The 22,423-nt window shown below is 51.2% G+C and overlaps 3 protein-coding genes across 3 annotated transcripts; 2 read left to right on the plus strand and 1 right to left on the minus strand.

Annotated features, from left to right (window-relative positions):
* Positions 1-1,188: 1,188 nt before the first annotated feature.
* stard7 (StAR related lipid transfer domain containing 7) lies at positions 1,189-8,191 on the plus strand. The gene is given in 9 exon segments (NM_001292477.1): positions 1,189-1,446; positions 1,807-2,319; positions 3,650-3,816; positions 4,289-4,338; positions 4,674-4,784; positions 5,086-5,168; positions 6,098-6,197; positions 7,156-7,240; positions 7,569-8,191. Coding segments are annotated over 8 exon segments (1,236 nt in total). The 5' UTR covers positions 1,189-1,446; positions 1,807-1,855; the 3' UTR covers positions 7,745-8,191.
* A 2,036-nt stretch (positions 8,192-10,227) lies between these two features.
* Positions 10,228-13,185, minus strand: LOC103187818 (phosphoglycerate mutase 2). The gene is made up of 3 exons (XM_042344574.1): positions 12,691-13,185; positions 11,509-11,689; positions 10,228-10,548 (listed from the first exon to the last, which is right to left on the minus strand). Exons 1-3 carry the CDS (start codon positions 13,102-13,104, stop codon positions 10,379-10,381), a joined length of 765 nt encoding a protein of 254 aa, XP_042200508.1. The 5' UTR covers positions 13,105-13,185; the 3' UTR covers positions 10,228-10,378.
* A 5,892-nt stretch (positions 13,186-19,077) lies between these two features.
* On the plus strand, positions 19,078-22,026 carry LOC103187819 (dual specificity protein phosphatase 4). Its single transcript, XM_007907484.2, has 5 exons — positions 19,078-19,361; positions 19,742-20,198; positions 20,516-20,631; positions 20,853-21,072; positions 21,312-22,026. The coding sequence occupies exons 2-5, from the start codon at positions 19,826-19,828 to the stop codon at positions 21,524-21,526; spliced, it is 924 nt and encodes a 307-aa protein (XP_007905675.1). The 5' UTR covers positions 19,078-19,361; positions 19,742-19,825; the 3' UTR covers positions 21,527-22,026.
* The last annotated feature ends 397 nt before the right edge of the window (positions 22,027-22,423 follow it).

The raw sequence follows: 22,423 nt of genomic DNA on the forward strand, positions 1-22,423 counted from the left end.
CGGGTTACAATACATACCTTTCACTTCTAATCATTGATAATTCAAAAGGCACTTTAAGACAGTTACCTTTTAAGGTGACTATCAAATGCAATATGACGCTCTTAGCATTTGTTGCTTATTTGGACAACTTGTGCTTAAATATGTTGTGTTCCAGCAGCTTGAGACGTCCTCCCAATGAAAGATGCTATACAAATGTAATTTGGTTGTTTTCTCTCTTTTTCTTCCCTCATAGATCTGTTCTTCTCACTGACGGACCCCTTGGGAAGGGGATAAGCTCCATCTCTACACTGCTGCCCCAGCAGGTGCTGGGATCTGCTGGCTTTGTATCTTTTCTCTTGATCTTCTGCAAGGAAGGACCTGACACCAGGATAGCATCTCTCTACACTGGGTACATAATGATAATAATTCTTGCATTTAATACAGCGCCTTTCATATCAGGAGAACAATTCAAAGTGCTTCACAGGATTTTACTCTAAAGTAGTTATTATTATTATAACTCCATCCTGGAATCCCTCTGCCCCGCCTCTTCCCTTGCCCCCGTCAAACCCCATCTCAAGACTTTTCACAATGATCGTGATTTCCCCACCTCCCCCACCAAACCCCAGCTCGAATCCGTCCAGCGCCTTGGGAAGTTTTTTTGATGTGAAAGGTGCTGTGTAAATGTAAATGTGAATGCTCCTCACCCACTGTCTATTTCACGCACTCTGCCTGAATGCCCATGTTACAAAGTGCCACTGTGTGCGGATTGATGTGATATGTGTGGGGGTGGGGGGGGGGGGGGGCAATCATATACAGTATGTGAGGGTTCTAAGCGCTCTTAGACTACCCTGCGTAAAGGGTACTATGTAAGTGCAAGTTGTTGTCGTTGATCTGATGTGTGTGTATGTGATAAAAGCGCCCTCTGGTGGCGGTGTGTGCACAGCGCACCCTGGTGGTGGTGCTGAGAGTAGGTATCCACGTTCCGGGGCGAGTGGTGCCGCCGCTCTATTCGCCTTTTGGTTTACCTCCAAGTCAGGGTTTTGGGGGAACTGCATTTATATTTTTTTTCGCATGGATTTTGACAGCAAAAAACACTGTGTGTGCAATGTGTGTGCAGGCGGGGAACCAAAGGCCTGGGGTGCTGCTATTCTATTGCCAGGCCAGGCAAGGGAGAGCAGCGGGGTCCTTACAGTGTGTGTTGCGAGGTTCATGTGGTTTACAACAGGGAAGTGAATGGCAGCAAAGTCCCAGCCTCCAGCCGTCCCCAGCCTGCAACACAGCCTCTCACCCCCTGTCTCCCCTCTCCCCTGTTCCCCTCTACACCAGCTGCAATTGAACCAGCACCCAGCATTGTGTGTATGTGTATATGTGTGTGTATATAAGGTGGAGCACAAATTTGCTCTTGAGAAATTGCTGAAGGAGACAAGCTTTCTAAAAAAAAACCCCACCACCAACAGCAGCGAACAGGTAAAGACCCCAGGAACAGGTGGAAGCCATTCAACCCACGCAGCTTGTTCTTTTCGGCCTTTTTATAATTCCACAGCCAGTCGTTTAATCCCAGTTTGGCGATGACCAAGTGTGTTTGTAAATAAATATAGTTGCAGAGAGTGCCAGTGGATAGATAGCCACACGCACGCCTTGGGATGCCCTCCGCGATGTGAAAGGCTTGTTTTATATACGTATATAGAAAAAAATCCTAACAACAGCAGTTAGGATTTTTTTTCTGTGGTAATTGAAAAGTTTTGAAAGTGTTAAAAGCAAAGAAAGGAAAGCTGTTTTTCATTTCTAACCGTCCACTGACGTTTGTTTTGTTTGTTCTGTTCCCAGAGACGTGAAGACGTTGCTCTCTCTCGCTGTCCGCCCTGACCCAGCCGCCATGTTGACTCTCAGGCGACCAGCCACCGTGTTGAACTCGGCACCGGTCAAGCCCTTCACCAGCCTGTATTCTCACTGCGTGAAGTCGGCCTGCTTTACCAGCCGGGCTCCAGGATGGCAGGAGGGCAGGAGACTGGACGAGTGGTGCCAGCGGGCTGGCAGTGCCCTGCGCTGGGCTCTGGGCTGCCTGCGAGGGGAGGTGAGGAACGGGGTGAGCGGGAGGAGCAGAATGGTGACTATATTGGCCAGTCAGTGTAGCTACGTGACGGGGCTGAGGCTGAGGCGAGCGCAGCAGATCGCCCAGCTCTACAGTAACATCTACTCCGAGAAGTCACGGAGGAGCCTCCTCTCCAGCCTGTGGCGTAGGTTTCACAGCCGACACTCGGGCTCCTGTAAGCTGGTGGCTGCCTTCGCCGCCGTCTTCATGTGGGACGAAGAGAGGATCCGCGACGAGGAGCTCAACAAGTAAGTTTCTGTCACTCACGTCACCAGCCTGTGTGCCGGGCAGGGAAAAACCGTAGGCATGTTTCTTTACTCCACACACACACGCCTCTGTTTATCAGCAGTAAGTAGGAACCCGCTTGTTAGTCAATCGGCGGATCGCTTTCCGGGGGTAATAATCCCTCAAAAAAAAATCTGGTCACACAGCCCATGACTGTTTGAGGGACGCTGCTGTGCGCAATTGGCTGCCGTGTTTCGCCCACAAAACACACAGTCACTACACTTTACAGTATATTCTGTGAAGCTCTTTCGAGATGTCTCAACAAGGTGATCAAGTGCTATATCGAATGCAGATGTCAGTGTTTTATTCCCGGGGCTGGCTGAGCTGCTGAGTGTGTGAGTGTATGTTTGCATTAATGCTCTAGTCTGAGATAATACACTGACAGGCACAGCTGAACCGCACTGACACAGGGAGGTCGGATTTCCATATCAAACTCCAGTCTATTCAGAGCCGTTTTGTAAACAGACTTGCTCCCTTTTCTTTAACTCGTGACGCAGCCCTACTCCTCACGAGTGAGCAGCTTTGGGAACAATAGTGACAATAATAAACCTTGAATTTGATATCGCATCTTGTAACATCAGAAGGATGTCTCAAAGCGCTTCAAAATGCAAAATCAATTCACTTTACGGTATATTCTGTGAAAAGATTTGAGACGTCTCGAAGACACGATAAAGCCGTGTATCAAATGCAAGGATTATTTTTATTATTGTTATTATTAATATTATTATTGTGCTGAGGCTGAGGTGGCTGTGATCCACACTCATACCCTACGAGCCCCGTGTGGCTCTTGACTCAATGGTTGTACAGCACTGTGGGTGAGAGGCCCTGAGCTGTTTACAGAGAGAGTTGTACTCACATTCTCAGACTGAGCTGAAGGGCTGTGAGGACAGACCAAGGGCAAGACTTGTTTACAGCATCAACTTAACCCTTAACTGCACTCGCTCTGGCCAGATCGCTGTCACCATCCTGGGAAATCAGTGATAAAATGTCCCTTCAATCCCCTCCACACAGCACACACTGACTTGCCCACATCATCCGCAGACAAGCTTTCAGCCACTCATGTGTCAGCCTGGCTCAGTGGTAGCGCTCTCTCTCTCTCTCTGTCTCTCTTTCGTCTCTGAGTCACAACGTTGTGGGTTTAACCTCCCATGTCAGGAATTGGAATAACCCAGTCTAAGATGGGGGGTGTTACATTGTCAGAGACGCTGTGTAGGGTGCTGTGGGGGTGAGTGGGCAGTGTGCGCGTGTGAAGCTCACACCCTGTGGCTGAGGGAAGGGTCTGTCCTGTTACAGGTGTGTGGATGAGTTTAAGGACCTGAATGAGTTGCTGACAGAGAAGCCGGCAGCGAGTGAGGCCGTGACCTGCTGCCCCGACCACAGCTGGGAGCTGGTGATGGACAGAGCAGCCTTCAGGCTGTGGCGCAGACCGATCCAGGGCAGCCACCTGTACCAGTACCGAGGTGAGTGTCTGTCCCCCAGGCCATCAACCCACACAGTGTGTGTCTGTCTATCCCCCAGGCTGAGGTACCGGCCTGTTTGTCTGTCTGTGAAGTGGGCGTTGGTGATTAGAAGGTTGTTATGACCACGTGTGGGGTCCTGTAGCTCAGTGGTTAGAGCGCTCGCCTCGCAAGCAAGTGACCTGGGTTCAATTCCCGGCAGGGCAAAACCTTGGACAAGTTTCCTTACTCTACACGTCTGATAATAATCCCTCAAGAAAAAAAACAATAATAAATTGGTCACTTCAACCCACGACTGTTTGTGGCACATTGCTGTGCACAATTGGCTGCCGCGTTTAACCCCACAAATATATAGTCAATTCACAGTATACAGTATATTCTGTGAAGCGCTTTGAGATGTCTAGAAGATGTGAAAAGCACTATATCAAATACAAGGATTATTATTACTATTATTGTTCCTCCTTGTGTCGAACAGTGTTTGGGACGTACAGTGACGTGACCCCTCGACAGTTCTTCAATGTGCAGGTAGGTCCTGTCTGTCTGTACACACGGTCTGTCTACACATGGTCTGTCTGTGCTGTCTTACATGTCTGTGAGTGTCACTCACCCGGCTTGACTGATGAATGGGAGACTTGTGTTTTCAAGCTAACTGGGGACAGGGGTTGAACCACACCCCCCACCCAGCTCGGTGTCAAGCTCCATCACTATCAAGTGCTCTAAGGCGCACCGTGAAGGGAGTGGTGTAAGTGCAAGTTGTTGTCTGTCAGTTGTGATGTGTTTGCTGGGTATAAAGAGCTTTGGCTGCCAGTGCTGCCCTCTGTGTGTCTCTCTAACACACATCCGGCCCCCCACCCCCACAGCTGGACACCGAGTACAGGAAGAAATGGGACGAGCTGGTGATCAAGCTGGAGGTAATTGAGAAGGACGAGGTCAGCGGCTCTGAGATTGTTCATTGGGTCACACACTTCCCGGTGAGTCCTGCCCGGCCAGGGGGAAGCCAGGGGCCTCTCTCCATCACTAACGTGAGAGCGTGAGGGAGTGAGTGAGCATGTGATAGGATGTGTGTTGGTGAGTGTGAGTGAGTGAGCGAGGGAGGGAGTGAGGGTGAGAGGGAGGACGTCAGTGAGTGTTAGCGAGTGAGCGGGTGTGTGGGAGGGAGCGGGTTTCTGAGTGGGGAGGGAATGTTTACGAGCAGGGAGAGGAGGGAGCGAGGTGGGGCTAAGAAAGGGTTTACTAGCCTGGCTGGCAGCTCAGTGCTGTGTTTCTCCGCAGTACCCCATGTATTCCCGGGATTACGTGTATATCCGTCGTCACCACGTGGATCACAGTAACCGCCTGATGGTGCTGGTGTCCAGGTGAGCTGACGTCACTGGGGGTGGAGGGGGGTGTCACACTGCAGCTCTCTCCCCCCGGCCCACTTCCCTCTATTGATCGCCTTGGTGGCTGATCTCTTTCACATTCCCTCTCTCTCTCTCTCTCTCCTCTCACTTTCACGTTCTCCCTCTCTTTTATGTTCCCTCTCTCTCTCTCCTTCTCTCATCTCTTCCTCTCCTGTGTCTCCCTCTCCCTTTCTTCCCTCCTCTCTTCTATCTCTCTCTCTTTCCCCCAATCACTCGCTCTCTCTTTGTCCCATCTCTCTCTTTCTTTCTTTCCTTCCTGTTCCCTCCTCTCTTCCTCTCTCACTTGCTCTCTCTCTGTTTCCCATCTTTCTCTCTCTCCCCTTCTCTCTCCCCAGGCTCAAATTTCTTTATTAAGAATTAAGAAACAGTGCAAAATTAGAAGTTGTTGTTGAGGTAGAGCAGACACTTGGGTTCCACTGACGCAAGTTTCTAATAGGGGAAAAGTTCATCTTTTTGATTCCCGGGCGAGTCAGGGCGAAACCTTAGGCAAATTTCCTTACTCCACACACGCCTCTGTTTACCAACAGTAAGTAGGAACCCAGTTGTTAGTCGATTGGTAGATTGCTTTCTGGGGATAATAATCTCTCCCAAAAAATAATATTGTTGTCACTCAATCCACAACTGTTTGTGGGGACGCTGCTGTGCGCAATTGGCTACTGCGTTTCGTCCACAAAATATACAGTCACTACACTTTAGTGTATTCTGTGAAGTGCTTTGAGGCATCTCAATGACATGATAAGGCGCTGTATCAAATGCAAGGATTCTTATTTTATCGCTGTGTGATATTATTCCTTGTTACTATGTTAATATAAAGAGCAGTTATTATGTTAATATAAAGAGTTATTATTATTATAAAGAGCTATTATTATTATGTCAATATAAAGAGCTGTAGAACACCCGAATGCCCCGGAATCCCGCACTTACGTGCGAGTGAAAAGCTACGAATCGCAGATGATCATCCGGCCTCACAGATCCTTCGATGAGGTAAGGAACGTTCCCACAATATATTACACTTACACGGCGCCTTTCACGTTGGAAGGACGTCCCAAGGCTCTGGACAGTCAGCGATTTGGTTTGCAGACGGAGAGGAGGGTCTTGAGACGGGCCTTGGAGGAGACAAGGGAGGGGGCGAGGCGAAGGGACTGTGGGATGGAATTCCAAAGGGTGGGGGCAGAGAAAGCCCAACTACCGATGGTGGGGCGGGCCAGGTGGGGGACATGGAGCAGGCCGGAGTCTGCTGAGTGGAGGGAGGCCCTTGAAGGTGAGGACGAGGATGTTTGAACTGTACCCTTTGGGGGATAGGGAGCCAGTGGAGCCGGACGAGGGTGGGGTTGATGGGGTCATGGAGCCTGGTTTGGGAGAGGACACGAGCTGCAGAGTTTCTGGATGATCTGTAACTTGTGGAGGGAAGAGTTGGGAAGGCCAACAAGTAGGGAGTTGGCGTAGTCGAGCCTAGATGTAATAAACACACAGATGAGAGATACTGGCAGAGCTGGGCGATGTTGCGGAGGTGGTGGAAGGCAGAGCAGGTCATGATACACAGAGGGCTTAGCTTCGGGAGGGGCGGTGGCTGCAGGAAACCTGGAAAAAACGTAACCCTGAAAGCGACAGACCGGGGCGAAACGTGGCGAATCCCTTTACTGTATTTATTGTCTCTAATTGTAGGCCACGGGGACAGCCCTGCCCCCCTACCTACCCTCCCCATCTTCATCCATTCTGCCCCTGCCATCTGGAACTCCATCCCAGAGTCCCTCAGCCTCACCTCAATTTTAAATTCCATCTTTTTAACCACACCTTTCATCCCTTTTCCTTGGAATGTCCTCCCATCAGGAAAAGCGCTGGATAAGCGTCATGTTTTGTTGCTGATGATTTGTATTGAGTGCCCAGTGGAGACCGACCGGCCTCTCGCTCACTGACCCTCTGTTGTTTGCTCTGTTACCAGAACGGCTTTGACTACCTGCTGACGTACAGCGATAATCCAGAGTCAGCCTTCCCTCGCTACTGTGTCAGCTGGATGGTGTCGAGCGGTAAGGTTCTCTGCGCGGGTTTCCTGCTCAGTCACTGGGTAGCTCCGGGTGGGAATAGAACAATAGTAATCCTGGCATTTGACACAGCGCCTCATCGTGTCACTCAGATGCCTCAAAGCGCTTCACAGAATACAATGTAAAGTGTAGTTGCTGTATTTTGTGGGTGAAACCCAACAGCCTAGACTGTGAAATCACAGTCGCTGACCTCCTAACTGGAGGCGAGAGAATGAGGACTGAGAGTGAGAGCATGAGGACTGAGCGGGGCTGAGGGAGTGAGACTTGAGAGCTTGAGGACTGAGCGGGGCTGAGGTGTAGTTCCTTGTTTCAGGAATGCCTGATTTCCTGGAGAAATTGCATCAGGCAGCCGTGCGAGCCAGGAACCTGGAGATCAATGTGAAGGATTACATCGTGGCCAAAGTCCCTGAGACCCCGGAGAACAAGGTGGTGCAGAGCACGGAGCGGCCACAGGAGAACAGCAGCTCCCAGCAGATGGAATACGCATAGCACCCCCCCCCCCCCACCACTGCCCACCTCTGACTGAGAAGCAACTTTTGAGGCACTTGTGTGAGAAACGTGACAAACAGGCAGCTTGGTCAATCCTCCCAGACCCACCAGCCACCTCCTGACCCAAACCAGACCAAGCTTCACCGGCTCCACACACGGGACGGATTGAGCTCCTGTGGCATCAACAAATGTTGCTGAGCAGTGACCTGGAGAGGGGAAGTATTAATATTATTGTTATTAATAATGTAAAAATGTTGATGAAACTACAACTGTAGATGGAGTGGGAAGGCAAGTCCTGCCTTTAAACATCTCTCCAGATCTAAAGTCTAAAACCTTACAGTTTTTTTTAACGTGTTGTTAATGAATGGTGTGTATACACGGCTCAGCCTTTGTACCGTGTGGCTACTAACCCAAGCACTGGCACTCTAAAGCTGAATAAACAGGCGCAGAAATAACCAGCCCACTGTCTGTGGCTTGGCATCGCTTTCCTGGCTGTGTTTTAATAGGAAAATAGGAGTAGAATCAATCCAGTCCAGTTTATTAAATTGTCACTGGGAGCAGGGACTCTTCCCACTCTGCTCCTGTTAAACCTATAATAACAGGTAGGTTGGGTCCTGGCTGGACAAGCAGCGGGAAAGCTACCCAGACAAAAAAATACAATAATTGATCACTCAATCAACGACTGTTTGTGGGACGCTGCTGTGTGCAATTGGTTGCCGTGTTTCGCCCATAAATATACAGATATAGCCCTTTTCGCGTCTTCTTGACATCTCAAAGCGCTTCAGAGAATATACTGTAAAGTGAATTGACTGTATATAATTGTGGGCAACACGGCAGCTAATTGCGCACAACAGCGTCCCACAAACATTCATGGATTGAGTGACCAAATTATTATTGCTTTTTTTGAGGGATTATTACCTCCGGAAAAGCGATCCGCCAATCGACTACCAACCAGTTTCCTACTTACTGCTTGGGAAACAGGCGTGTGGAGTAAGGAAGCCTGCCCAACATTTCCCCCCTGCCAGGAATAGAACCCAGGTCTCTCGCTTGCAAAGCGAGTATCTCTGGGATTTCCGTGTGTAGGTGGGAGACATAGAATTCTCAACTTGGTCCGGAGACTCTTAATTACAGCGATGGGTTTCCATGTGTGTCAGACACCCAACTGGGCAAAAACTAATGCCCCCAGAGGTCTGTATTGGGATATGGGAAGAAAGCGGGAAAATGGAATTGAAAGGATTAGTTGAGGTACAGATCAGCCATGATCTAATTAAATGGCGGAACAGGCTCAAAAGGGCTGAATGGCCTCCTCCTGCTCCTCTGCATCAAATGAAAGGTTTGGTATTAATATATTCAGGTGCCGGGGCCGAGCCCTGCGGCCTCCATGCACAGCCAGGACCCCGTCCTTTGCAGTAATGACTCTCCGCCACCAGATGGCGCTCCCACCCTGGCAGATCCAGAGCAATGTCCCAGCGCCAGGGCTGCGCTCAGGGACCAACAGCTGCGGCTCATCACAGGGCAGTCACACTGCAGATAACCCTCACTCTGAATTCACAGTAATCCTTACATTTGCGACAGCGCCTTTCACATCAGCAGAATGTCCGTCCCAAAGCCCTTCATAGGATTACACTGTAAAATGCACCGACTGTGGTTGTTGGTAAAAACTGATCAAATCCAGACAGTGGAGCCCTGTAGCTCAGTGGTTAGAGCACTCGCTTTGCAAGTGAGAGACCTGAGTTCAATTCCAGGCAGAGGGCGAAACCTTGGGCAAGTTTCCTTACTCCACACAGAGCCTAATAATAATCCTCCAAAACCAAAAATAAATTGGTAATTTTCAATCCACATTCCTGTTTGTGGGACACTGCTGTGTTCAATTGGCTGCCGCGTTCACCCACAAATTTACAGCCAATTCACTTTAGTGTGTTCTGTGAAGCGCTTTGAGACGTCCTCCCGACATGAAAAGCGCTATATCAAATGCGAGGATTATTATCTCAAAGGCTTCACTGTAAAGCGTAGTGACTATTTTGTAGGGAAAGTGAGAAGTGAGTGGAATTGGCAGCCAGTACACCAGGTGAGAGACAAATTCCGTTCTCTTTAGTCAGCCTGACAAGTCTAGTGTTTCAGTGTGGGTCTTAAACGCACAACCTTCTGCCTCAGAGGTGAGTGCTCGCGATTGAGCCAAAGACCCAATGATACTCTTGTTTGAGGTCTCTTGATGGAAACCAATGGTCTCTGGCTCTGCGCTCTGTCTGACCTGCTTACTTCTCCCCGTGACACAGGAAAGGTGGGACGGCGTTGGGGGAAAGGGAGCTAAATCCAGTGTAGTTATAGAGCAACCTGCACATAGAGCAATGTCTGAGGGTGAGAGCGACAGTGTTAGACACAGAACAGGGTGTGCTCAAAAGCAAGCTTAGGAATGGGGTGGAAAGAGTTCCAGAGATTTGAGCGAATGAACTAAGAGTTTTAGAAATAATCCACCAAACTTGAACTGTGTAATGTTTAATTTATTCGATCACAAAGGCACAGTGTCCAGGAGTGAGAGGGAGACAGGATGGGGATCAGTGTCGGCTCTGGGAGGGACGCGGGCAGGGCAATGGGGGTTCAGTGCTGGCTCGGGGTGGGGGATTCAAGACTGGCTCAGGCTTTGACCTTTCCCTGAGCAGCCACGGCCTCCATGGCGGCCTTGACAGTGGCCTCGTCGCCCAGGAACTGCATGGGTTTGGTCGGCTTCAGGTTACAGTCCAGCTCATACAGGATGGGGATGCCGGTCGGCAGGTTCAGCTCCATGATCGCCGCGTCAGACATATCTGTGGACAACAACATGGGTTTATATGGGTTTACACACACCAAGCCGTTCAACATCACATTTGATGGCTGGTTGGAACATCAGCTTAGTCTGTGAGCAAAAATTCCCCGATGTCGGGGCTCGAACCCACAACCTCCTGAATCGGAGGCGAGAGTGCGAGAGCCGTGAGTCAGGCTGACACCTGCTGTATCTAAAGGGCATTCGGAGACTTTAAGACCTTATTTAGGTTCAACCCATGCCTTCAGGCCATCCCTTTGCCCTGTACCCTTTGCTGATAGTCAGTTCAGGGCTGGGATCGAGCACCAGGTCCCCATGGAATGCCGGTGACCTTTTGCGAGCCAGGCTGCTCTCTCTCCTTTTACTCTCCTGCCTCTATCTTTAGCACCAGGAGCTGATTATAGTGCTGGGAAGAGAGAATGAGACCTGGACACAAATAGCAACGTAACCCTCGACCTTTACTGTCTCCTGGCTCTGCAGCTTCCTTCCAAATTAACACTGGAGCCTGAACAGCAGCGAACACTACATTCTTCCCTCCTTCCTCCCTCCCTCGCTCAATAATAATAATCCTTGTATTTGACCCAGCGCCTTATCACATCTTTGAGATGTCACAGGACATCCTATAAAGTGAATCGACTCCGGTGAGCAGCACAGACGGCCCTTTTCTGGGGCCTCAGCTTCTGCTCAACTGCACAGAGTGACATTGAGCTACCACACAAGCCGGTGACCCAGAGTGTGGGTGAGGTCTCTCATCGTTTGGCCAGACAGCTGTCCTCTAACCTAAATGTCAGCCGTAACCCACACTGCATTGAGCCCAAATCCTGCCCCCCACCCCCCCCAGGGCATACAGAGCATGACCCTCTCACCCCCCAGCTAGGGTACAAGAGGCTTGAAGCCTATGTCCAATACCGCTAACACAGACCTGTTGCACATCCCCCCCCCCTACACAGTGGAGTTGACTTACTCTCCAGGTGCTTGACGATGCCGCGCAGGCTGTTGCCATGAGCTGCGATCAGGACACGTTTCCCGGCTTTGATCTGTGGCGCGATCACCTCGTTCCAGAAGGGCAGGGCCCGGGCGATGGTGTCCTTCAGGCTCTCACATGTGGGCAGCTCCCCGGCCTTCAACCCAGCGTAACGCCGCTCCTGGGGACGGGCAGCAAAGAGATTTAACATAATTCATTAAAACAGTTGGCAGTTTTACCTCGATTCCCGAATCACCGTCACTAACAGCCAGCCCGGCTCAGCCGCTCGCACTCTCGCTCAGAGTCGGGAGGTTTTGGGTTCTCTCACAGACAGAAACTCCATTCTCTTTGCGCAACAGTGCCACGAGATCTTTAACATCTCATCCGAAGGACGGCATCTCTGACAATGCAGCGCTCTCTCTCTCCCCTCAGCACTGCGCTGAGGCGTCAGCCTGGACTGGGAGCTCAAAGTGCCCAACATGGGGGGCTCGAACCCACAACCTCCGACTCTGAGGTGACGGTGTGAGCGACTGAGCCACAGACTGAATTACATGTTAGTCTGTGTACGTGTGTAAAGCCAATGCTGTGGTGGCTCTGCAGATATGTTAATACAAACACTGACTGATACCCGGGGGGGGGGGGGGGGGGGCACTGTCCGGGCTCCGCACAGCCATCGCGCCATGTGGCGCTGAGAGATTTATTCACATTACAATCTCCGGATGAATGAGCGCGAAGTGAATCACTGAACCGAGAGAGACGTGAGGATCTGCACATCCCACCACGAGAGAGAGAGAGAGAGAGGGGGAGAGAGACAGAGGGAGAGAGAGAGAGACAGAGGGAGAGAGACAGAGGGGGAGAGAGAGAGAGGGGGAGAGAGACAGAGGGAGAGAGACAGAGGGGGAGAGAGAGAATCTGCCCAACAAATTGGGAAACATTAACCACAAACTCACTGTCTCTGCGCTTTCACAACTTCAGGGGCTCTGTACCTTCCCGATGTCCTGATCCGCTGTGTGTGTGTGTGTCTCTCTCTCTCTGGCGGGTTGTGTCAGGGTGTGTGTGAGGGGTTGTGTCAGGGGGTCTGTACCTTCCCGATGTCCTGATCCGCTGTGTGTGTGTGTGTGTCTCTCTCTCTGACGGGTAGTGTCTGGGTGTGTGTGAGGGGTTGTGTCAGGGGGTCTGTACCTTGCTGATGACCTGGTAGTAGGGGTGATCGGGGTCCATGGGGGGCGGGGGGGTGTCGAAGGAGCGGCGCCAGATCTTGACCTGCGCCTCCCCGTGCTTGGCCGCGGTCTCGGCCTTGTTGAGGCCGGTCAGGCCGCCGTAGTGACGCTCGTTCAGGCGCCAGGTGCGGGTGACCGGAAGCCACATCTGGTCAATGGCGTCGAGGATGAGCCACAGCGTCCGCACCGCCCGCTTCAGCACCGACGTGTAGCAGACATCGAACTGGTAGCCGCCGTCTCTCAGGGCCTCGGCCCCGCGCTGAGCCTCCGCCAGGCCCCGCTCGCTCAGCTCCGCGTCAAACCAGCCGCAGAAGCGGTTTTCTTGGTTCCACGTGCTCTCCCCGTGCCGCACCAGCACCAGCCGGTAAATCGTCATGGCGGCGGCTGCTGTTACTACTCGAGGCCGGGGATCGGGCTGAGGCCTGGTGTTCGCGGGGGGCGGGGCCGGGGCTGCAGCGCGGGCCGCGGGGCGGCAGCTTTTATAGGTTTCGGTGGCGCTGATGCCGTGGGCGGGGCTAAGGCTGTGGGCGGGGCCGTATGCTATGGGCGGGGCTATGGGTGGGACCGTGGGTTATGGGCGGGGCTGAGGATGTGGGCGGGGCGGAAGGAGGGGCTCCTCACGGCAACGGTGCCAGACTGGGCGGGAAAGGAGCGCAGCGCCACCTGCCGGCGCTTCAACACACACACACACCCTCATAAATCTTCCCCCTCTCCCCAGACTGACAGCCCCCACTCCCTCACACACAGTCCCCACCATCACCACATCCCCCAATCCAAACCTCCCTCCTCACACATTGCCCCCCTCCCCCCTCCCCCGCAGCAACGTCCCGCAAACAACGATCAGGTGAGTGGGAGAGCGCTGATCTGAGATAAGATTGGGTTTTGGTAATGGCTCTGAGACGCCGTCCGGTGTGGAAGGCGCTATATAAATCCAAGTTGTTGTTGTTGTTGTTAGTGGCCGGGGTTATAAATGGAATCAAAAAATCACTTCTACCTTCCCGGCGATCTCAGGACTGTTGTTATTCTGCCGTCAGAATGTTGTGCAGCTCCACCATCGCCCCCACACACATGTCATTGAGTGGCTGTTGTACCAGAGACGGGGATCCACGTTCCATTCCCCACCCAACACCAGTTCCCAGTTTCCAGGCAAATGTGCGTAAGCAACAGCCAACGGACTCTCAACCCTCACAACCTACAAGGTGTTCGCAAAGTCTTGTTACCCCCATGTTTTTTGGACGTGACAAACAGGTGAACTTTGGAGAAGTGAACAGAGAAAGGGTGACCTTCAGAAACCCCTGAGAAAGATGTTTTCCTCCTACCCCCTCCCAATTCCAGTGTGACTGGGTCAAAGTGCACTTGACAATTCACACCCGACTGCTGTGAGGAATTAAGCCATTATAATAATCCTTGCATTTGATATAGCGTATTTCGCGTCTTCTCGACGTCTCAAAGCGCTTCACAGAATATACTGTGAAGTGAATTGACTGTATATTTGTAGGCGAAACGCGGCAGCCAATTGCGCGCAGCAGTGTCTCACAAACAGTCATGGATTGAAGTGACCAATTTATCACTGTTTTATTTTGGAGAGATTATTATTAGGCGTGTGGGATAAGGAAATTTGCCCAAGATTTCAATTGGTTCCATCTAGTGTTTCCAGTGTAATAGAGACTGAACTGTTCTCCAGTGATCAACTGACATAAAACCCTAAATATCTACATCACAGAGCGGGAGGTTAGGGGAGATGTTCACACATAGACGGTGAGTGTATGGAACTCCCAGCTGGGAGCTGGGGATGAGACAGAATCAATATTAGCTTCAAGAGGGAACAAGATAAATACCTCAGGTACAGGGGGAGATGACAGGTAAATGGGACTGAAAGAATTGCTCTTTGGGGAGTGGTGCAGATGGTTTAGAACCTCCCGGTGTAAGCGTTGCAGAATAGATGCCATGTGTTGTTGTTACTGTCCTTGTTGACCTCCCGATCTCCAGGTGTGTGATGTTAGAGTTGTGTGTGTAGGGGTGTGTGTAGGTGTATGTGTGCGTATGTGTACATGTGTGTGTGTAGGTGTATGTGTGCGTGTGTGTGTAGGTAGGTGGCTGTTGCTAGTGTCTGGGTAAGGATAAGCCCAGGTCGAGACGATGACAAATGTCAGTTTGTGCCTGTGATTGACTCACAAACTTTCCACTTTGCTCCTGTCTCTGACTCACTCTCCCTCAGGCCACACACACACACACACACAGCACCTGCCCTGCAGGCTCCAGCTCCTTCTTACACCGTCCATATCACCTGGTCAGCACCACTCTGTCTGTGTCGCTGTCTCTGCCTTTCCCTGTGACAAGGAAATGAGTCAGAATGTGAGCCGTGAGAGTAGGTTAGTGACAGGAAGTTTGCGGCTCTGATAACAGATGTTCAACCGTCTCTCTGTGCGGTAGGAACACAGACGACAATAACATAGCATTGCCCGGCTTCCTGTGCCAGCCTGACCCGCGTGTGTGTGACTGAGTTATATATTAAAACCTTTTCAGTTCTAACAAAATCAGTCAATTCAGCCCTTTTCAGCTCCAAGATTTTCCCAAGTGAACAACGCTGTGTGTGGGTGTCAGCCCGGCTCAGTGGGTGTCAGCCCGGCTCAGTGGGTGTCAGCCCGGCTCAGTGGGTGTCAGCCCGGCTCAGTGGGTGTCAGCCCGGCTCAGTGGGTGTCAGCCCGGCTCAGTGGGTGTCAGCCCGGCTCAGTGGGTGTCAGCCCGGCTCAGTGGGTGTCAGTCCGGCTCAGTGGGTGTCAGCCCGGCTCAGTCGCTCTATGTCTCGCCTCTGAGTCAGAAGGTTGTGGGTTCAAGCTCCACGTTGGGGATTTGGAATCACACGGTCTAAGCTGACGCTCCAGCTCAGGGAGAGAGAGAGAGTGTGCTCCGTTGTCAGAGATGCCGTCCTTTAGTTGAGACATTACACTGAGGTCTGTTCAAGTGGATGTTACAGATTCCCTCGGGGTTTTGGGGAAAAGAAAAGGGAGTTTCTCTCCCTCTCTCCCCCGGTGTCCTGGCCGGCAATCACCTAAATAAAATCACTCGCTCACTTCACACCTGTTTGTGGGACGTCGCTGTGCACAAATTGACTCCTACTTTCAATCGTAAAGCACACAGTCACCACACTTTACAATATATCTTGTGAAGCGCTGGGAGACAACCCTGACGACACGATAAGGCGCTGAATCAAATGTAAAGATTATTATTATCCAGAAGTTTTGTTGAAGGTTTGCTTTCTCAATGTTATAACCTTTGTGAGGGACTGGAGATCGGCGTCTGGTGAATAATAATTGCTGTGCGCAATTGGCTGCCGCGTTCGCCCACAAATATACAGTCAATTCACTTTACAGTATATTCTGTGAACCGCTTTGGGACGTCCTCCCGACGTGAAAAGCGCTATATCAAATACAATGATTATTATAATCGCTTCACAGGATTCAAAGTGTAGTGACTGTGTATTTTGTGGACACACAGAGCGGCCAATTTACGTACAGGCAGATTCCTACAAACAGCTGTGTTAATTGCAGCATTTCTGCCGTTTGATGAGAGACCTGACTTGTTGGAAAGTTTGTGAGTCGGTGACACAGAAATCAAAACAAAAGTCAAACTTACAAAACACACAGTCACTACACTTGACAGCGAAGCCTGCGAAGCGCTTGGAGGCTTTTCAATGACGTGATAAGTAAGGTGTATGTATTAAGCCATTGAGCTGTTGTGACCTGAATTCAGGGTTAGAGCTATTTGAAATTGTCTCCATGTTACTGTAAGAGTTGAGAGTGGGCGACACGCCTCACAGAGCGGGAGCCTTTGTCACGTGTAAACCCGTGTCGATGGTTTCCATGGTGACATGCGTGTGATGGTGACTTTCTCTGCAGATGGCACGATACGCGAGAGATACTACACCACTTCCTGTAAACACACATTCTGCTTTCTGTCAGAAACATCTTCGCACTAATTGTGAGGCTCATCGGGTATCAGTGGCTTCAGGGAATCCTCCCCCTCAGCTCCTGTTAACCCTGCAGCCAAAGCCCTAACTAACGGGTAAGGTGGTCCGAGCTGGACAAGGGCGGGAAAGCTTGTCAGACAGTGATATCAATGGCCAAGCTATGGTTTTAGCTGGTTAGACTCCAGCAGTTACCCCAACACACACTCTGAGCTCCCCCCAAACCGGCTGGTCACGGTGACGGGTTTCCATGTGTGTCAGACACCCGGCTGGTCACGGTGACGGGTTTCCGTGTGTATCAGACCCCCGGCCGGTCACGGTGACGGATTTCCGTGTGTGTCAGACACCCGGCTGGTCACGGTGACGGATTTCCGTGTGTGTCACACCCGGCTGGTCACGGTGACGGTTTCCGTGGTGTGACACCCGGCTGGTCACGGTGACAGGTTTCCGTGTGTGTCAGACACCCGGCTGGTCACGGTGACGGATTTCCGTGTGTGTCAGACACCCGGCTGGTCACGGTGACGGGTTTCCGTGTGTGTCAGACACCCGGCTGGTCACGGTGACGGGTTTCCGTGTGTGTCAGACACCCGGCTGAAGTATAACTGCCTCAGCCACAAGGAACATCAAACCGAAGATCTGAGCCCCATCACAGACACCTTCACATGTCGAGACATTTGTTGGGAAAATGAGTTGAGAAGCTGAGAGTTGAGGTTGGTTTGAGTTCCTCGGCTCTAGTTGTGGGCGTGTTTAGTGATTGTTGTTGTTGTTGTTAGTGATCGTCTCAGTGGTTGGAGCTGAGAAGGGAATCTCTCGGTGTCGAAGCCTAGACACACACAGTCTGTGGTCTTGTGATCTTCAAGTCTTACGTAAACCAACTGTCCCTTCCTCAACCCCAGTAAACGTCAACTGGAGCTGAGGAACTCAAACCAACGCTCACAACTCACTGTGGGAGGGTGTGTGGTGATTGTGTGTGTGTGTAGTGCGTGTGTGTGTGTGTAGGTGGTGGTGGTGGTGTTGCTATTTTTAACGGATGCTGAAGACAGACAGTGGAACAATCTGTTCCTCTCAGATGGGTATCAAGTGGAAACAGAACATCACACGTCAAAGCTCCTGAACTCGTTAACATACAAACTTCCTTTATCTGCAGTTCACTGTCTGCCAAACAAACATCGCTTCCCCCACCCCCACCCTTTTGAGACATTTTAAGATGTCTCAAAAGCACTTCATGGGATATAACGTAAAGTGACTGTGTTTTTGTGGGGAACAGCCAATTTGCGCACAGCAGCATCCCGCAAACAATCATGAAGAGAATGACTGATTTTATTTGGGGGATTGTCAGCCAGGACCCCGGCGGAGAGAGAGAGAAACTCCATTCTCTTTTCCCAACAGCGCCGTGGGAGATCTTTAACATCCAACTTAACTGGGCACGGATAGGGAGTGAGTGAGGTTTAACGTCTCATCCGAAGGTAGGCGTCTCTGACATGGGCTCAAACCCATAAACAGGCTGACGTCTGACCCATCACCATTAGGCAGGTCCCCACAATCCTCTGCCTCAGAGGCGAGAGAGCTACCGAGGCTGATTGACATATCACACAGGCTGACACATCATAAATGACTGGAAGCTCTTACAGAAACAACCCTGGGACTGTTATGTGGAGCAAGTGTAAGAAGCCAGTGAGTCACTGAGAAGCAGAGGCAGATATCACAGTTGTGGTTCTTGTTATGAGGAAGAAAATTGAAATTCCCCTCAGGGCGGAATATCCAATAACTCACAGAATAGAGAAATGAAAGTGAGTTATTTTTGCTTCTGAGATTTCTGATATTTGGCCATTTAAGAGGTTTCTTGAATAATAAATAAATCTTGCAATTCATGTAGAGCAGCTTCTTATCTCAGTGGGTAGCGCTTCTGCCAGAGTCAGAAGATTGTGGGTTCGAGGCCCATGTTGGGACTTGGAATCACATTGTCTAGGCTGACGCTCCAGTGCAGCGCTGGTGGGGGGGGAGAGAGAGAGAGCGCTACCCACTGCGCCGGGCTGACACACACGGCGGGCGGGTGGGAGGCGGGTGGGCGGGGGGAGGCGGGCGGTGGGCGGGTGGAGGCGGGGGGAGGTGGGTGGGGCCGGGCAGGCGGGTGGGGGCGGGTGGAGGTGGGTGGGTGGGGGGAGGCGGGCGGGCGGGGGGAGGCGGGCGGGTGGGGGGGGAATGTGAGTAAATTTCCCCGCTTTACAGAGTGTGGGGGGAATCCTCCAGTGAGTGTCTGTTCAGAGGGGACTTTCTGTGTCACGGGGCGGGGCCGGGAATGTACACCAGGCGAGAGGGGGGGGTTTCCCCTCCTTATATAGACGTGTGGGCGTGTCCCCACACCTTATGTAGCCGTGTGGGCGTGGCCCGGCCCTTATATGGAGGTGTACGTGCTGAAGGGATTGCCCTAATATGGACAGTTGCGGGTTCCGGGTTCGCACTGTTTAAATAGACTGAAACTCGCGCCTCTGCGTTCAGTTCATCTGCAGAGAATTAAAGTTGGAGAGAAAGTGAGAGGTGATTGTGCTCAGCTCCTCACACCACCATCATCACCATCATCACCACCATCATCATCATCATCACCATCATCATCACCAGGAGCCGCCAGGACTGGAATTAACTGAAATCTCACCATTATTTACAATGTAAGTAAATCTGGAAAAACGTCCCAACATCGCTTACAGTCCCAATTAACCTTTAAACATCGAAGAGGCGACTCTCCATATTCTTTGTTTACAAATGTTTAACTTTATTTAATTGTGGGAGGGAGAGGGCGAGGAGTTGGAGAGGGAGAGGAAGGGGGACGGAGAGGTAGAGGGTGTCTATTCTGATCTGATCTCAGCCCCTCATCTTCCCCCCACCCCCCGCCACCAAAATCAATTTGACATTGTTTCGCCGACAAAATACAGTCACTACACTTTCTGAGCTGTACTTTGTGAAGCGCTTTGAGGCGTCTCAAAGACGTGATGAGCCGTTGTATCAAATGCGAGGAATATTATTATTATTATTACTTTATTTGTTGCAGAATCGATCGTTAAGTGTGACCAGAGGGGGAAGCAATTAGTGACAGCAGAGACAGAGACACGGAGACCAACTGACGCCTCAGACCATGGTGTTGATGGAGACTCTGGAGATAGGGAGCCGAGGTTTGGTGGAATTGCTGATGACAGACAACAATCTGGTGGTTCTGGATTGTCGCTCCTTCCTGGCCTTCAACACCTCTCACATCAGGGGCTCCCACAACGTCTACTGTAACAGCATCATCAAGCGCAGGGCTAAGGGTACCCTGACCCTGGAGGCCATGCTCCCCGAGAGCAGCATGAGAGCTGGCCTGAGGTCTGGTCGCTACCCCCGGCTGGTGGTGCTGGAGGAGAGGAGCTTGAGCACAGCCACACTGAGCCACGACAGCACAGCCAGACTGGTTCTCAACACCCTCCAGCTACAAATAGACCTCAGCACCACCCAGATCTGCTTCCTCAAAGGTCAGTCATTACAGTCAATAATAATTCATAATATTCATATATTAATCCTTGCCTGTGATTATAACACCTTGTCTCGTCTTCAAGACGTCTCAAAGCGCTTCACAGGATACACTGTAAAGTGTAGTGACTGTGTATTTTGTGGGCGAAATGTGGCAGCCAATTGTGCACACAGACGTGGATTGAGTGACCAAATTATTGTTTTTTTTGGAATGGATTATTACTCCCAGAAAGTCCTCTGTACACAGGAGCTGGACATTGTGTTGATGTTATTAATTATATTATTATGATTATTGATCTCCCTGACTTTCTCTCCACAGGAGGCTACGAGACATTCCTCTCTCTGTTTCCTGAGTTGTGCACTGAGCCACCGTCCTGCCAGCAGCCGGGAACCACCCCCACCCTGATCGCTAGGGGAACCCCACTGTACGATCAGGTGAGGCTCTCAGCAACACAGTTCCCAGTGGTGTGTTACAGGGAGATTCTGTGTGTTGTGTTAATGGGCTGACAGTGTGGGGTGTGTTAGCGTTGGGGTACCAAGCTCACAGTGTGGCTGCGTTTATAGGGATGTCCTGTGTGTATGTGTGTGTGTGTGTGTATTAATGGGCTGACGGTGAGTGTGTATTGGTGTAATGAGCTGACATTGTGTGTTTACAGGGAGGTCCTGTGGAGATCCTGCCCTCCCTTTACCTGGGCAGTGCCCTCCATTCCTCTAGGAAGGAAACGCTTGAGTCTCTGGGCATCACGGCCGTCCTCAACGTCTCCTCCTCCTGCCCCAACTGCTTTGAGGGCGACTTTCAGTACAAGAGCCTCCCCGTGGAGGACAGCCATATGGCAGACATCAGCGCCTGCTTCCAGGAGGCCATTGACTTCATCGGTAAGAGACATAATATGATGTGGGACACCGCTGTGTGCAATTGGCTGTTGCGTTTCTCCCAACAAAATACACAGTCACAACACTTTACGGTATATTCTGTGAAATGCTCTCAGATGTCATGTAAATGCAAGTTATTGCTGTTGTTGTTGAGACGTCTGAACAACTTGATGAGGCGCTATATCAAATGCGTAGGTTATTATTATTCTTATTAATAACGATGGTTTATCTCCTCTCCCCAGACGCTGTGAAGGACCAGGGTGGCAAAGTGTTGGTGCATTGTCAGGCCGGCATCTCCAGGTCGGCCACTATCTGCCTGGCTTATCTAATCCGCACGCAGAGAGTGCGCCTGGAGGAAGCTTTCGACTTTGTCAAGCGGCGGAGAGAAGTCATCTCGCCCAACGTCAGCTTCATGGGGCAGCTGCTACAGTTCGAGACAGAGGTCCTGTGTCACTAATGAGGTCACGTCCCAAACGCTTACATCCAGCACCGGCCTCGACTCTAAGCTCAGAGTCCCTGACGTGAGAAGCTCAGACCCACAACCTTCTGGTCCTGCCGGTGTGGTTCTTACACAGTGAGAGCCGAGAAGCAGGTGGAGGAGTGCGGAGGCTGCTCTGGGATGAGCCAAGGTCCACACTGGGTGGTGGAACCTACCCCACCCTCCCTCCCCCCATCAGACTCTCCTACACTGAACCATGTCACTGACCACCACACAGCCAATGCCTTGGGCCTGGGGGGGCCATGAGGTGCGGCCCCCGGTTTAGTCTCTCGTGGGCTCCACATTCACAGTCTCTCCGGGAAAGCAATAAACGTTGTGTTTCCTCTGGTTCACTACCTGCTCATTTCCTGAAGAGGAAAATACTTTATATTTTCAAATGAATGTGTATATTTTGGTATATAAGTTGCCTGATAAGCTATTACAATTGCACTAATTGTTATTAAAATGAAAAATGGCAATTCTGTGTTGGATTAAATCTTTTCCTCTTGTCCATGTTATCAATAATCACCACCTCAGACCAGGCGGAATTCTGACGCCATCGCCTTCAAACCCCTCCACAGTCTGACCCCGAGCGCCGGGACCTTCTCCGCTCAGAGCTTTATTATTATTATTATTATTATTATTGTGACTGAGGGTCTGACTGTCGCTGCAGGAAAGGCTTTGGCCACTCAATGGCGTGACTCTGGCGCCCTCTCGTGGCCACAGCGGGAACATGTCACCTGCTGGTTGGAGCGGGAAAAGCGCCACCTGGTGGCCACTGTCTGAGCTGTGAGCAGGGAAGGTCTGAGGCCTTACAGTAAACTCCGGAACCTTCCCAACTTTAACCAATTTCTCCGTTTAAACCGCACGTTCCAG

This window comes from Callorhinchus milii, unplaced genomic scaffold, assembly GCF_018977255.1.
Source record: "Callorhinchus milii isolate IMCB2004 unplaced genomic scaffold, IMCB_Cmil_1.0 Scaffold28, whole genome shotgun sequence".
NCBI lineage: Eukaryota > Metazoa > Chordata > Chondrichthyes > Chimaeriformes > Callorhinchidae > Callorhinchus > Callorhinchus milii.